This window comes from Drosophila willistoni, unplaced genomic scaffold, assembly GCF_018902025.1.
Source record: "Drosophila willistoni isolate 14030-0811.24 unplaced genomic scaffold, UCI_dwil_1.1 Seg15, whole genome shotgun sequence".
NCBI lineage: Eukaryota > Metazoa > Arthropoda > Insecta > Diptera > Drosophilidae > Drosophila > Drosophila willistoni.
In genome coordinates, this window is record NW_025814108.1 from 89,268 (window position 1) to 104,611 (window position 15,344).

General features: G+C 38.8%; 1 protein-coding gene and 2 pseudogenes across 1 annotated transcript; 1 reads left to right on the forward strand and 2 right to left on the reverse strand.

The window, feature by feature from the left end:
• Positions 1 to 1,295: 1,295 nt before the first annotated feature.
• On the reverse strand, positions 1,296 to 2,696 carry LOC124460887. The gene is made up of 3 exons (XM_047012483.1): positions 2,285 to 2,696; positions 1,784 to 1,906; positions 1,296 to 1,724 (listed from the first exon to the last, which is right to left on the reverse strand). Exons 1-3 carry the CDS (start codon positions 2,694 to 2,696, stop codon positions 1,333 to 1,335), a joined length of 927 nt encoding a protein of 308 aa, XP_046868439.1. The 3' UTR covers positions 1,296 to 1,332.
• Positions 2,697 to 6,058: 3,362 nt separating this feature from the next.
• On the reverse strand, positions 6,059 to 8,494 carry LOC124460886 (annotated as a pseudogene).
• Positions 8,495 to 10,362: 1,868 nt separating this feature from the next.
• On the forward strand, positions 10,363 to 15,012 carry LOC124460884 (annotated as a pseudogene).
• The last annotated feature ends 332 nt before the right edge of the window (positions 15,013 to 15,344 follow it).

Here is a 15,344-nt window from a genome sequence, read left to right on the forward strand (position 1 = left end):
TCTATTATATTATTATTGTTTGATATGTAGAATTTACACCTCTCTCCATACATGAGGCTTCAAAACATTATAAATTAAGATTCTAGAAAACACTAATTTCATTCTGAAAGGCAATAAGGTGTAGCTGTTAGATTTCTTAATGCAATGTAGAATGATTTCTTATTCATTTGGATGTTTGACACATTCATATAACTATTGGAACTGCTTTGAGAAGTAAATTCGGTTTTGTATATATCATGAAGTATTTTCTGCCCAAGCCAAAAATTGTCAGATAATGCTAATGCAGTTATTGTTTGGAGTTAAATATATGCTAAGACTTGCTCATAAAATATGCTTTATCTTAATTGAATGTCAAATAAACTATAAATATATTTACATGAATTAACTGGCAGTTTTCGTTGCCCAATTATAATTTTGTAGCTGCAAAACCTGTCACCTTTGCAGCATCTCTCTTGGGGCTTGAAAATCGTCAGAGATAGCCCACCAATCGGAGAAACAAATGTAAGAGAAAGTTTATGATCAATTTAAAGACAAGGTTGTGAATCTTTTGTCTCGTCATCATGAATCCTTCTTTAGTACATTTAACCGTCAGGCTAGCATGAGAACAGCTGGTGGAATCATAAATTTAGTGCCTGTCAATATTTTTGAACTCATTGCTGTCAGGGGTTGGAGCAGATGAAGTCGACTCACTTATGGCCTTATCATACAGCGGTGGCAGCATGGCCATAAATGCATGCAAACAAGAATGAATATTTGTAGTTAGTTTTACTATATGTCTAAATCATATTTGCCTTATTAAATCAGTTACATGTGTTGGCAGCAGAGATAACAGCCGTTTAGCTTGAACTTTAGCGGCTTAAATGATATTACCAAACCGAACAGATATATCTTTATAGTATATATGTATGTATATATCTTATTTCTGTATATATATATTCGATATAAACATATTGTTGCTTATGAGAGAGCTATACGTCGATCGCTATATAAACAATTTGTGTTCTTTCTTTTGGTGCGTTCTATAAACAAAAGCATGCTACTGATAAGGCGCTAGCAAACATTGGGGGCCAACAGTTGGGGTTTGCTTTTTTGTTTTTGGCATAAACAAATCTTTCTGGCCATAAGTAGATACAAGTATGAAATACACACAAAGTGTTTATTATTGATTGCCGTGTAAGGGGAAAAAATGTAGTTGGTAAAAAAAGTAGTTTTCACATGCATATAAATAATTTATTAGCCATACAATTAAATTACTCTAACTAATTAAAGCAAGACAGTAAAAAAAGTAACTTGTTAAGATGGTACTAGGCACAAATTCTATTAAAATTTCCTCTATTGCAATCGTTTTGAAATGGTGTCCAAATAATTGTAGCCAGTATAAGCCTTACTCGTGGCCCAATCCTTGCTGTAGCCATTGGCATTGATTTCATGGGGGCCAGAACTGTAAGGAGTATACGAGTTGCTTCCCAAGAATTGTGAGTAGTCCGAAGGATCAGAGTCGTAGACATGGGAATGCGTTTGCACCAAATGCGGATGTATCTTGCAGAGAGTTTTGAACTTGAGATAATGTATAAGCCAACCCACACCGCCAACTAGTAGAGCATTCATGCCCAGAACACCAAAGAGCAATGAGACTAGAGTCATCTTTAGATGGGCAATTTTCATTAGAATAATCAGAGGCAGAATGATTAGCCACTTCTTCTTCTTGCGCGCGCCACGAGACTCTGAATGAGATTAGAAGATTATTCAATGTCTGTTTCGGAATCGCACAACTTGGACTTACCCGACTCGTCCATGACACGGGCTCCTGTTTCACTCGATATGGCCAACTGGAGGCCATGATTGCGTCCAAAAGTCTCCATGGCACGCTTAAGGAACTTATATATGCGCGTCAGTTCGCTGTCACCTGCAAGATAAATGCAAGTAAAGTGCGTAATTAGTTTCTGTGAAAAATGGTCATCATTTGTTTATCTTTGTACAAGGAAATGAGCCGCATTTCCAATGAATTCCAAAATTTAATTAATTAACACGCGCGATAAACAACCGGAAGGGTTTATCAGCACACTCTATGGCCGCCGCACGGTGCTGTCTAAAAAAAAACCGATAAACCCAACTATATGTATATATAGCTAATACCAATCTCTCGGATTGGTGTTGAATTCTATGATCATTTGAATCCCAAATCAGCCTCAAGCTGCTGCAATTATTAATTGATGTTGCTGCTGACCACCAAGCAAACAACTTTCCTTCTTTATATTTTATTTTCTTTTTTTCTTGGACCCACCTTCGAGGCTCTTGGCATCGTTAAAGACAACAATATCATCGGCTGGCTCCCCCAGCTGAACTAGCCTGAGCAGGCGATGTTTATCCTCATTCATTTCACGTCCATACTCATTGGGAAAGAAACCCATGCTGTTGGTGGCCAATTTCCAGATGAGTTTCGATGCCTTGTATTTGATACAGGATACCAAATTTCTGGTATCAAAGCATTGCCTTTGATTCCGAGCAATATAGACATCATTGTGCGTTACCAAAGAGCCTCTAGCACGTCCCGTAAATGGGGATTTGGTTTGAGCGTCCGTTTTAATTGCCCTTATTGTGGTTTCTGTTTGTGCCTGCTGCTCCTCGGTTGCACTGCTGTAGTGGAGTAGTAGGAGTAGCAATAAAGCTGCCACAAATATGCGACACATTAACATGGTTAACTTAGGAACACAAAACACACAGAGAAAAAAAAATAAAAGTGCAACACTTGTGGCAGCCTGCAACACCGCGCGGCTGGCTGGGCGAAATACAAATGGCAATCAACAGGCAGTTGGCTACTCCTTTTATCATAAAGTGGCAAACCACAAGCCGAAGCCAACTAACGAGTTGCATCTCGTCTTTGACTTCGACTCGTCTAATTCCAATTCATGAAGCTTGCACCGGAATTGCAATTCCTGCTGCCGATCTTTGTGGTGGATGCCAATGCTACCAAAAACTTTCTGGGTCAGAGTGGGAGAGGAGAAGTCGAAGACAGAGGCAAAGAAAATTGAATCGCATAGCATTGCTGTTGTCTGGATTATGAAGCCAGCGGGCCAATTGACCGATAGACCGCCTTACCGCTGCGTGTGACTGAAAGCAAAAGCCACAAACGAAAGTGAATCCCCATACAGCTGCCATGATGGTGATAATATATATCTGTATCTGAATCTGATGGATATGTTGTTACAATTAAATCAGCCTGGCGCCAACCCATGAGACAAGAGACAATGAATGAACCGGCAACTGGGGCCACCGAGCTAGAGGCAGTGACTCTTGTAAATGATACCAATCAGAATAAGTGCGAAGGCATTTATGTGAGCTTAATCTGTGGCTAGTGAATGTGTGGATATTAAACCAATAGATGGATAGCTACTCATACATATAGATAGAGAAAAAGAGAGAGGGTGAGGGTCGCCACACATGTATTGTCTATACAATTTACATATTTTTACGCAAAAAAGAAATAAAACTTTGAGTTGAATTGTTGCGAATTATTGTCTTGCTCCTGTGCTCGTTTGTGTATACCTACATATGTATGTACATATATCTGTGCGATCGTCTTAATTACAATGCCAGAGACGTTGCACGCGAAAGTTGTTGTTGTTTCGTGTGCTCCTGTTGTGCCACCGAGTTGCCTCTGTTGCATTATTGACTAGTGAAAGTAACAATTGGTTTAGTTTGTCGGCTAAACATTTAGTTTTTTTGCTCTGCTACTCTACTGATGAATTCTTGACCGTTGTTGATCGATGGCGTACATGATGATTGAATTGATTAGCTTCGATTTGCAATACGAACTTAATTAGCATTAGGTAATGGCATTTGACTAACGTAAGTCAACATACGCCTACAAAAGATCAAGTTCATTCTAGTTTTTAGCTATTTGGAGCACCAGACTATTCGGCAGGTGTGTGTGTAGAAAGTTTAATTTGACCAACAATTGCCAGCAAAACATTATTTTTAAGCAAGAGCAACAACAAATATTTAACCGCAAGAAACTCGACCGAAAACTCGGCTAACAATGTCTAATGATTGGCAGCCTGCATTCAAGTCGATTTTTGATGAACGCATATTAAATCACGAAGCGCACGCGAACGTGCTACCATTTAGACGGTTTTCATATACCAGAGACCGCCAAAAGACAATTGAAGATCAATATAAAAATAGCAAAAAGAAAAGAAATAGATTATACACAGAAAAAAAGCGAGAGAGCTCAAGTAGGATATATTTAATTTGATTAGGCCCAGAGTAATTAAAACAACTTAAGTGGTGAGGTGGATTGATGACAAAATTTCTTGAACTGTCAGCCGGATGGACAGTCTAATGACCATTGGCTAACTACACTTGGCCATCAGCGACAGTTGCACCATAAAAAAAATAAAAATTGTTATAGTCTGTAACGCGTGACAGTGAAATTTCCGTTCAGGTGCATCGCAGGTTAAACAACCTGAGTTCAAGTTTACTTTCAAACAAACCAAAACGCTTTATGCTAAAATTTCAATGTCTTTGCTAAAATAAAAGTCCAAAACTATTGAGCAATTGATATCGGATGTGCATGTTGATAGCACATAGAAGACAAAACTTAATCAATGTCTTTCAGACTTTCACCTAAAATGATTTCCAAAATTGATTTAAAGAAATTGCTGAAAATTCATCTAAAAGAGGTGAAAGAATATTCCAAGTCTATAATTTGCTTAAAGCGTGTGAATATTGCCAATAAATAAAAAAATGCTTATGTGCATTAGGTAATTTGAGCCAAAAGAAGGAAGAATAAAATTGAATTTAATCAATATATATTAAATAAATTTATATAGTTGAGGCAATTGAAACCCGATCAAGTTTTATATTGGGAAGAAAGTTGTTATGAATATGCAATACTAAATCTCAAAAAAGGAGAAAGCTAACGAAACATAATCCTTTCACATATCCATGATATGTGTCGCAGCTTTGAATGGATTGAATGGATAAATGGGACAATTCATCGCTTTGAATTTAAAATACCATTTGTCATTCCACTTCATTTAACTAGTCAATGCGGAAAATATAACTTGGCATTTTAACAATGATTTTGTATATTTTTTATTTGGTTTTGGTATAAGAGAGATTTCAAATTACTCTCTATGTTTGGTTTATTATTATCAATTAAACACGTTAAGTTGGTATTCTTGGCTCTTTTTCGGACCTTTTTTTTAACAAGTTATCTTAAAGATTACGACAAACGGAAAGAGCAAACGGAAAGAGTTATTTAAATATTGTTTTCTTTATTGAGAAAAAAATGAAGTGAAAATTTTTTTCTTCGAGGCCTGTTTAAAAAGATCTTGGCCTCCACAGTTAGCCCAAAAAAGAGAAATGCTGTTGGCAGCAAGGACAACATGATATTTGATGGATTACATGAATGTAATCCTGGATCAGAATGTTGTAATTTTTTTTACAAATTGGGAACAATTCAAAAATAAAAAAAAGCTATTAGAAATTTTTATATAGTTTAGCATTAGGAAAAAAATTGTACAAAAACCCTAATATTAGGTATTAGGACAAGACCAGAATGGCGACAAAATCTGCGTCGATTGCTTTATGTTTTGTCAAAGTCGGTTCAAAAGAAAAACGTGTTTCGAGATAAAAGCGCGTTTAAAGTTTTGCCTCACATTGGCTCTTAAAGTATTTTGAATTTCAAAAGACCCTTTTTAAGACGATATTTTCAATGCTCCAAGTCAAAATGAAGCTACCAAAATATATCGAAAAAAAAGAATAATACCCGCTTAAATCTCACTATAAAGCGTTGGCTTTATTACCATAAACTATTCGACTTCCTCTTGTTTCTCCAGACCAGATATATAGAAAATACATACATATATATAATTTATGTTGATGTTTGAATTTAGTTGAAAGCGAAAAATCAACTGTAGATGGAGCTTTCAATGGCGATGAGTAGACCAAGCACATGCATATGACAACCACAATTGTTGCTACTACTCAACAGCTGGCGCCAAAAGTTAGCAGCGCCATCTACATGTCATGAAATGTTGTCAAATTCAACTAGTTGCAGATTTTTACCATTTACCTCATAAGCTTTATTAACAATTAACTTAACTTAGTGGATGTTTACCCCATTTTCCTAACTACTAGTTCCCCAGCTTACTTACTATTTATTATTTCAAATACCAAAATTATATTACAACATTTTGTCTACTTCTGGCTCGCAAGAGGCGCATAATTAATGAATCCTTGTCCAGTCCGTAAATGGAGGTCTGTCCATTTCTTGGGGACGATTGTTGCTCCTCCGCCATGTAATCATCGCTGTTTGTTGGAGCTTTTGTTGTGGCATCTTCGACAGATGCATCCGTGGAGGTAGTAGTCGTTGGCTCTGTTGAAGTGGACAAGATGCCAGGAGCTGTAGTAGTCTCTTCTGGAGCTTGGGTGGAGGCTTCTGTTGTGGTGGTTGTGGTAGCCAAAGATGTTGATGCTGGGACAGGAAGAGGTGTGGTTGTTTTTGGCTTACTTGTTGTTACTACTCTTCTTGGCGCCTTTATTGTTGTTGTTGGGCGAATCAACTCTTCATCCATCACATCGAACATTTTAGAATCAATATTAGCCAGATTGAGTAGTTCATTCATATTAATTGGCAGTTGAGTGGTCGTAATTTCGGGTGGGACCGTTGTTAGTTCCATATTGTTGATTGGATAATAATAATATTGTTTTCTCACTCTGTGATTTTGCAAAACTTGCTGGTTTCTTATTGAACATGCTCTTGACATTGTCCAGAGTTTGCTGAATCAGCCAATTGTCATTCGATGACCACATTTTTGATACCTCAGTTGAGTGGTCATACAAAGAGTTCTGATAACCCTCGAAACTCGACAAATCTATTTTGCGTATCTTGCGATTATTATTATCTGTTAATTTGGATATTTTCTTCAATTTTCTACGAGGCAAAGCATTTGTTTTTGTTGGTGCTGCTGTTGTTGTCAATTTTCTTCTGCGATACATTAATTTTGTAGTACTCGTTTGCTGATCCTTCGATGTGTATAGAACTTTGGTATAAGCGATGATTGACGTGAGGATTCTGTGGGCAAGCCCTTGGAAATTTCGTCACATTCTGAATCTTTAATGATCTTCCAAGCTGTAAGAATTGGTTAGTCGTATATTTTTATAAATGTTAATTAATTACTTACAACTATTTGGATCCTTGCAGCGAACTCGTTCTAAATAGCATTTATTGATGATTGTATAATTGATGCCATTGCGATTGGCACAAATCGGACTGTAGATATTTGGGCATGGAGCATCACAGTGTCTACATGAGCCCTCGTGCAAAATTGTCCAAGCTGCGGTATAAACGAGGGGAAAATTACAAACCACTACAAATTCCAAATAAATAGTAAATAGTTTTACCATTGCCCACTCTCTGGCTAAACTCCATAAGCGAACAAACATTGGAAAAAGTTCGACTCTCGCCATTGAAACTGCCGCAGACTGGTTCATTGCTAAAGACACAGGGTTTCGCTTGACTTTTGGCTCGGGACTTGGTTCTGATTTTGGGCTGTGACATCACAACGGGTTTGCGGGCTGGTAGTGAGTAACTTTTCACCATGGTCCCCGTATTGCTGATGAACTGGGTGTGAAATGTCGATGGTGCAAAGATTTCTACTGCATCCTCGGCTATCTGAAAGTCTTCCACTTGATTACGCTTTTTGTGGCTACGCTTGGTGCGGTCCGAGTCCTCTTTTTGGCTTGGCCTTTGGCTTGTATTTGCGGTTGTGTTTCATTTTGGTGCTATCCTCGCCGCACAAACCTTCCGAAACAATGCGCCAGTCTGCGAGAGATAAATAATATTTGGGATTATTAGCATATATTAGCTTGGAGTAGACATTTCAATCACTTCTCACTTCTTTGGGTTTTGATATTTTCCGCATTTACCAGACATTCATTGGAAAATGTTGATTTCACGCCAGCGTAAGTGGCGCACACCGGACGATAGATATTCGTGCAGGGCACTGGACGAGTACGTTTACGTTCACCCACCAAGACAGTGTGTTGGGCCACCTCAGTGTTTTTGGTGGGGCAAACATCCCATTTGTATACCAGCCAATCAGATTTGGTTGTGCATGAAGCTCGTGCCATTTCACAGCGATTCGTAAAGGTCTTACGCTCTGCTGTATTGACACTTACACCGCAAACTGGTCGAAACTCTTTGCCACATTCAAAATCACAAGCAGGAATACAGTATTGCAGAGCCACATCAACTGCAAGTCACATACACACAAATAATTAATTTAATCTATTAAGATTTGTATCTAATCTTTACTTACACAGTGGTCCACCAATTAGATTTTCATTCTGAGCTTTCCTTAAATCACATTCGTTTTTGAATAACAAATACTCGCCGTTACCCCGGGCGCATACGGGAGCATTGTCATTGGAACAAAGCATTGCGCCATGATCCAGGGCAGTGACTACCGTTAATAACAATAGATATGCTAACAAGTAATGGAGAAAACTCGTCTTCCAGCCATGTTGTTGCCCTTAAGAATAATCGAAACTACTGCAACTTGAGATGCATCTGCTCTTTTATACACACATTACCGTCGACGCACGCGCTTCATCGCTTCGCATTGATATAGCCAGATACCAGCCAGATATTATCGGGCATTCGAAATTCTGATGACACGCGAAATAAACGCCGATAAACACGACCCAATGAAACTAAAGTGTCAAGTATTTAAATGCCTCCATAGATCGGATAGTAGTAGTAGTGTTAAACGGAATGCAGTCGATGGCTCGATATGTACATGTTGAATTTTTGGCATTCTATTATAGATATGTAGGTCAGTTTTACTCAATTAGATGCAAATCTTTATTGTGACTTTTTCTGTACTTTTTTTTGGCTTGTGGATGGACAGTTTGTCGGTTTGAAGAGCTACGTGATATTTGGTTGATTTAGCCAAAAGCCATCGACAAGAGATAAGCCAAACTTTTGCATTTGCATTGATTGTGCGGTTGTTTTTTTTTCAAAACTCTTTTTTTTTGTGCACAAATTGTGGAATACTTTATATTATAAATCGTTTGTCTTTTCCGCAGTTCACAAATGTCTGATAGCAAAAATTTCTACCAAGAAAATGTTAATTCTAAAACATAGAAAAATAGATAGTTGAACAATGAATGAATTTGTTGTTTCAATTATCATGTACATGTTTGATAAGATTTCATTCAACCAAAAAAAAAAGACGACATAATCAAAAATGTATAGTTATCTATGAATTTCATAAGATGAGATATATATTTGTATCTTAAACTTGTAGTTTTTATTTAAAGGCTTTTCAGTATTATCTTATATCAAGCAGAAAATTAATTAAACTACAAATTTATGATTAACCGATATTAAATATTTATGTAATTGTTTTATATTTATTATTCAATAGAAGAAACTCCTCTGAAACAGATATTTATTACCTTGAGGCCTTTGTTGAAGTCTGAATCCAAACCATATATTTTACAGTTTCATGAATTCAATTCAAGTGGCAAATTGTCAATGACCAATGGATCTAAACATAGATCTAAGTTCAAATTCATAACAGAGAATTTCAAATTAGCCTTGAAATTTAGTTAATTATGGTTGAGCTTAACCAATTTGATAATTTAACCGTTTTCTAACGCTTGCCAAACGAAACTCTAATGTAGCCAAATGAATCCACCATGTTCTAATCTTAAGCATAACGTGTCCAAAGATGTTCTACCATTTTGGTATATTCCACAGTCACGCGCCGTGTAAGTGACAGCTGCTCTCGATCTCAGTCCAATTGGTAATTTTGCGAGAAGCCAGAAACTTCCATTAATGACAACAATCTTGGTGTAGGAAAAGAAAAAAGGGGCGCAGAAATTACAAATCTAATAACGCGCTGCTAATGGCATGCGGCAAACGATAGCAATAGAAGAAAGAAAGCATAAAATGTGAGGGGAAGTTGTTGCTGAATCTCTTAAGAGAGAAAGACAAGCTGAATGCGGCTGGTGAAATGGCTTTAAGCACTGTGAGCGATCGAAAGAGAGAATGAGCCACTATCAAAGTGGTTTGCTTTTTCAGTGCTGCATGAAAACTCGAGACAGTCTAACGACAAGAGCTGAGCATAAAGACTGCGACGACGGGTGCAACGGCCAAAAGAGTTAGAGTCATTGAACGCTTGCATTAGACAAACAAATAAATAAATAAACCAAACAACAACCAGAAAACGCATATTGATCATAAGCAGTGTATTGTTAGGAGACGACTCCTTAAGTGATGATGGTGGTGCAAAAAGCAGCGGCTCTGCCACCCACAACAGCAGCAGGTCCAGCAAGGCCAATTGCTACATGGATCAATATCAGAAATATTCAACGCACAGCGAAACAGCGGACAGTGGCATGGCAGTGACCTGGAGAGTAACGGCGGTCCGGTCAAACCAGCTTCCAGCCTGCTGATGACCGATGACAGTGAGAGAGTGGTCCCTCGTCCCTCGGTATGACTCCGTCAATTGCAGCACAGGAATATGTGCGTCAGGCAGCATCCCAAGCCAGTGGACAACTGCGTCAGAGACAGAAATCAATGAGAAGCTCGGAGCCCTCTTGCCGACTCCCTGCTGCGGGATATAAGAGATCGACGTGGATCTAACGATTATATTGTACAGTATACAAGTCCCGTCGAGTCAAGGATAAGCCAAAAGTGAGTTTCGCATTGGACACCGATTCATCGTCCAGTCGTCGCCTATCCCGCGAGTCTCTAAGCGAAGAGAAAATCGAGGAACTACGCGCCGCTGTACAGCGAGCCAATTTTGTGCAACCGCTGACGATGAGGCACCACAATCTCTGCCAACACCACCAGCAACGGCACCAACGGCAACCACAGCAACTACAAATACGCCGATGATCAATACTACAGCTTCACATTCATGAGCACGAGAACTTCAGCAGTTTCACAAGCCATGGCGATACAGAAACAGATACGATTTGGCGGCAGCTAGTTTAACGGAACAACAAGATGTCTTTGCCGGCTACCGGGATGTCAGATGCAGCTCCAGTTCCACCAATCGACCATCCGTTCGGCCAAGGGCACAGTGCGCGGAGTCAAGAATCGTGTGCGCAATGGAATAGCCACATTCTTGCAGTTCCAGCAGCAACCCAATGCGAAGGTAACTCAACTTTTCATAAATTCAAATATCAATACTCCCACGATTTACTCGCAAGTTGTTTGTGTTTTGAAATGATGCAATCAGAGGGCTAGGTTTGAGCATCATTTCTGTTTTGGCAAATTGTTTGGCAATGGACAGCACGGTCTTACAGGGAGAAAGTGCTGCGTATCTAACAAATGCCGCCGCCACCATAGAGAAGTCGATGGCTGCTTTCAATCAGTATCTTTCACATTTGTATTTATGTCTCGCACTTGGCGCATTAATTCGTATCTAATGAACTGTGTGTGAGGTGCAGAGTGGTGTAGAGTGGTGCAGAGTGGAGTGTCGTGACAGACCTCCGCTTTCAAGCGTCTTTTTTTTCTCTCTCTCAGTTCTTCTTCAATTATAATGGAAACCGTTAAGTGGCTTATTTGTCGTTGTCGTTTTGTTTGAGCTTAGCTCACGTTTACATTTCGCTTAGATAGCGCCCCAGCTAATTTAGATATCGCATGGCGACTGACAGATGTATCTATGGATACCAACTTGTGTCGGACTGCCGCCAACTAGTCATTTCTATTCGTTTTATTTTTTGGGGTTTTCTTTCTTCAACATTTCCCAAGAGATTTGTAGTTTAGGTTGCTGCCTGTAGAGTTGTTGATGTTGTTGTGTTGCTGTTGTGTTGGCTAATCGCCAGTTAATGTTGTGCAGTTAGAGACAAAGTCGAACCAGCTAATTTATAGAAAGAAAGTCGACATCTTGTCAATAATGAACATAGTTTCTTTAAGGCGTGTTCTGGGAACTAATTTTATGCTGATTGAAACATAATTTCACATATGTATGAGAGAGAAATATAATTTAATGAATAGCCACTAATCATCTGAATTCATATTATTTTGATGTACGTGTATCTAAATTATCATTTTTTGTAGTGAGAAAGTTTATCATTTCATTTATCTGGTTATATCAACATTTTTTATTGCAGTCAAACATTTCACAACTTGTCTCCTAATCGATGGATTATATCTAAAACGTTTTTCTGCCATTTCCACCTGGTTTCATCACCACAGTTTTTTTATATCATTGCTTAAAAAATGTTTCAAGATTATTTATTATATTTTCTGCTCTGGCAATAGTCCATAAATATTAACATTTTTTGGTTTTTTGTTTCTTCTTCTGGCTTTTCTGCTTTTGTTTTTATGCTTTTAACTTTTATGTGGAGCGCGCTCATTTCACTTCCAAGATTAGAAAATTTCCCTTTATCTAATTTATTACTCAGATTTTAGATCATTTTAATTGTTTGTTTACTGTTGTTGTTGTTGTTTTGTTGTGGCTGCTGCTTTCTTGCATTTCACTTTCGGTGCCATGGAGCAAAACCCCAGATGAATTGATGGAATGTTTTGCCCGCCTTCCAAGTAACACAGAGAAACAGCGAGATCAGCATAAATTAAGCTTTGATGGCTAAAGAGAAAAAATGAATAGAAATGTTTTATGGCCTTATATAGCGGTTCACATGTAAATTAGCCAAGTCCGAGTTGATCTCAAATAGAAAGAAGTCAGTCACTAAAATGAGATGTCTGGTTAATTATGGTACAACACAATAAGTAAAATGTGTAGTAAAATCGAAAGTGTTAATCTCTGGCATTGTGTTGAGTGATGGCAGTTAGCCCTTGAATCCGTCGCTTAAGCCATAATTAGAGCAATCGTCGGGCATTTACGAGATGGATATTCGATGTCTGGCAAATTGGTCTGTTTGCTCAAATCTCGAAACCGACAAACATAATAAACAGAAAACCATAAAACCAAAACAACAACAAATAAAACACAACTCACTCTTTGACTTCATTTTGTCACCTCGAGAAGCAATTTTTGAAGAGCTGCGGCGGCATTGGCATTAGCCTCTATATCGATATATATTTGTTGCTCAACTCATCGATGGCAATCACTCTACGCTGCTGGCCATACAAGTGACCTGCTTTCTCTTTTTTCCCCCATTAGCTGCGGCAGTTGCGGCTGCATCAAGATTGCTGCTGCTGCTGCTGCCACTGAGACAGCCAGCCATAAGAGTTTCTGGCTAAAAGTGCAGGGATTTTCCGTCTTTTTTCTTACTTTTTTGCCATGCAAATGAATGCCTTGAGTTGACATTGAACACAGGCAGGTTAACTTTAATCAGGTATTAGCTAAGCAGAAAGAAAACTTTACAATTTGTTGCTGTTGATGTGGTTTTCTCCAATTGTTGAAAATTCATTCGGAAAAACAACTTCGAACTGAAAAGTTGACTTTCCATTTGACCGCAGCCTGTTTGTTGTTTGTTGTTTGCTGCTCTTGCTTTTATTTATTATTTCTTTTTTTGTTAAGATGAAATATTTTTGTCGCTATTGTCTTTGACAATGTCCCGTTGCAGCTGCAATCCGTTGGGGTCTTTCTGCACTATTGTTTCCTTCTCTCTCTCTCTCTCGCTCTTTTTCTCAGTTTTTCCATTAATTTTCTTTCTTCTTTTTATGGCCAAGCATATCTCGTCACACCGGTTCGAGGACGCTTATGCACATAGTTCATTGATAGGTGATTCGGCTCCTCTGGTTCATTAGCCAAAGCAGACGTCACCAAAGTTGGCCAACTAACGGAAATGTTAATTGTCAAATGAAATAAGCGAGCTCCCTCCTCCTCCGCCCCCTCTCCACACCAACCGGTTCAGCCTTACAAAATAAGCCATCATAAATTGTTGTTAGTGAGGGGGAAAAAAAATTCCAATATTCAGATACAGATACAGATGCATACAAACAAACAAATGCATTGATATTAGATAGCCATTGTGTGTGTGTGTGTGTGAGTGTGTGCATGTATGTCTGTCGATTGCCTAGCAGTTTTCCTATATTGCTTAATTGTATTGATTAATAGGATTTTGAGTGACATGTAGCGCTGTTTGGTCAGTTGTCTTGTGCTGGTCTCTGTTGTTACGTGACCACAAGCTAATGAACTCAAGTGAGTGCAAACACATACATTCATACATTCATACATACATGCAGCATGCAGTTTGCAGTTTGACGGAAGATTACCGTTACAAACAAGTTGCATGCCTCCTTAGCATAGGTCGAGGGATACAAGCAAAGCAGCTTTTCTCGTTTCATTCGAAAATCACTTTAGCTCCACCCAACAAAAAATAAACGAGACTATGAGACCCCATTTCGGCCATGCTTCTATGTGGGTTCTCTCACCACCTGACCATGACAAACTTGAAAATCTGAGCTCTGTGGCGAATTCCAGCTTGTTTTTTTTTTTTGGTGACCTGCTTTTTCCAGAACACTAACACAGCACAAAAAAAAACTAGAACTACTGCTTATCATTTCCTGTCACCTCTCCCCTGCTTCTGGCTTTATTTACAGTGCTACAAAGAGAAAGATCTGGGCAAGGTTGTACTGTACACGACCAGCATGGGCATCATACGGGACACCTATACGAAATGTGCCAATGTCAAGCAGATTCTGCGCACTCTCCTGGTCAAGTTTGAGGAGCGGGATGTATTCATGAGTGTCGAGTATCAGGCCGAGATGCGTCAACGCATGCAGTCCACACACATACGTGTGCCCCAGCTTTATGTGGAGGGTCAGCACATCGGCGATGCGGACACGGTGGAGCGACTGAACGAGTCCGGTGAGCTGCGTCAGCTGCTTAAGCCGTACAAATCGATTGCCAGCACATATACCTGCCAGACCTGCGGTGGCTATCGATTACTGCCGTGCCCCTCATGCAATGGATCCAAGAAGTCCGTGCACAGGAATCACTTTACGGCCGAATTTGTGGCCCTCAAATGCATGAACTGTGACGAGGTGGGCCTCGTCAAGTGTCACAATTGCTAAACGACTGCGAGGATGGAATATCTCTATAGTTTTTAAGCATTTAAATATTGCATTTTATATTCTTTTCAGTGTATTCAAACAAAAAAACTGTAAATTCTCGATAATTGTAAGCCCAGTATAACTCAGTCAGTGAATGAAATATGGGAGCGATCAGATATAATAAATAATGACTAGGAAATAAAAAATCGAAAATAAAAACCAATGTGAGAGAAGAGTGAAATCTTTGTGAAATGGGGATTTAATGCTGGACAACAATTGACTAAAGTCTACCTACTTTTATCTAAAGTTCTTATTGCAAAGTCACAGCGAGATGCTGAGATTATTTTTAAATCGA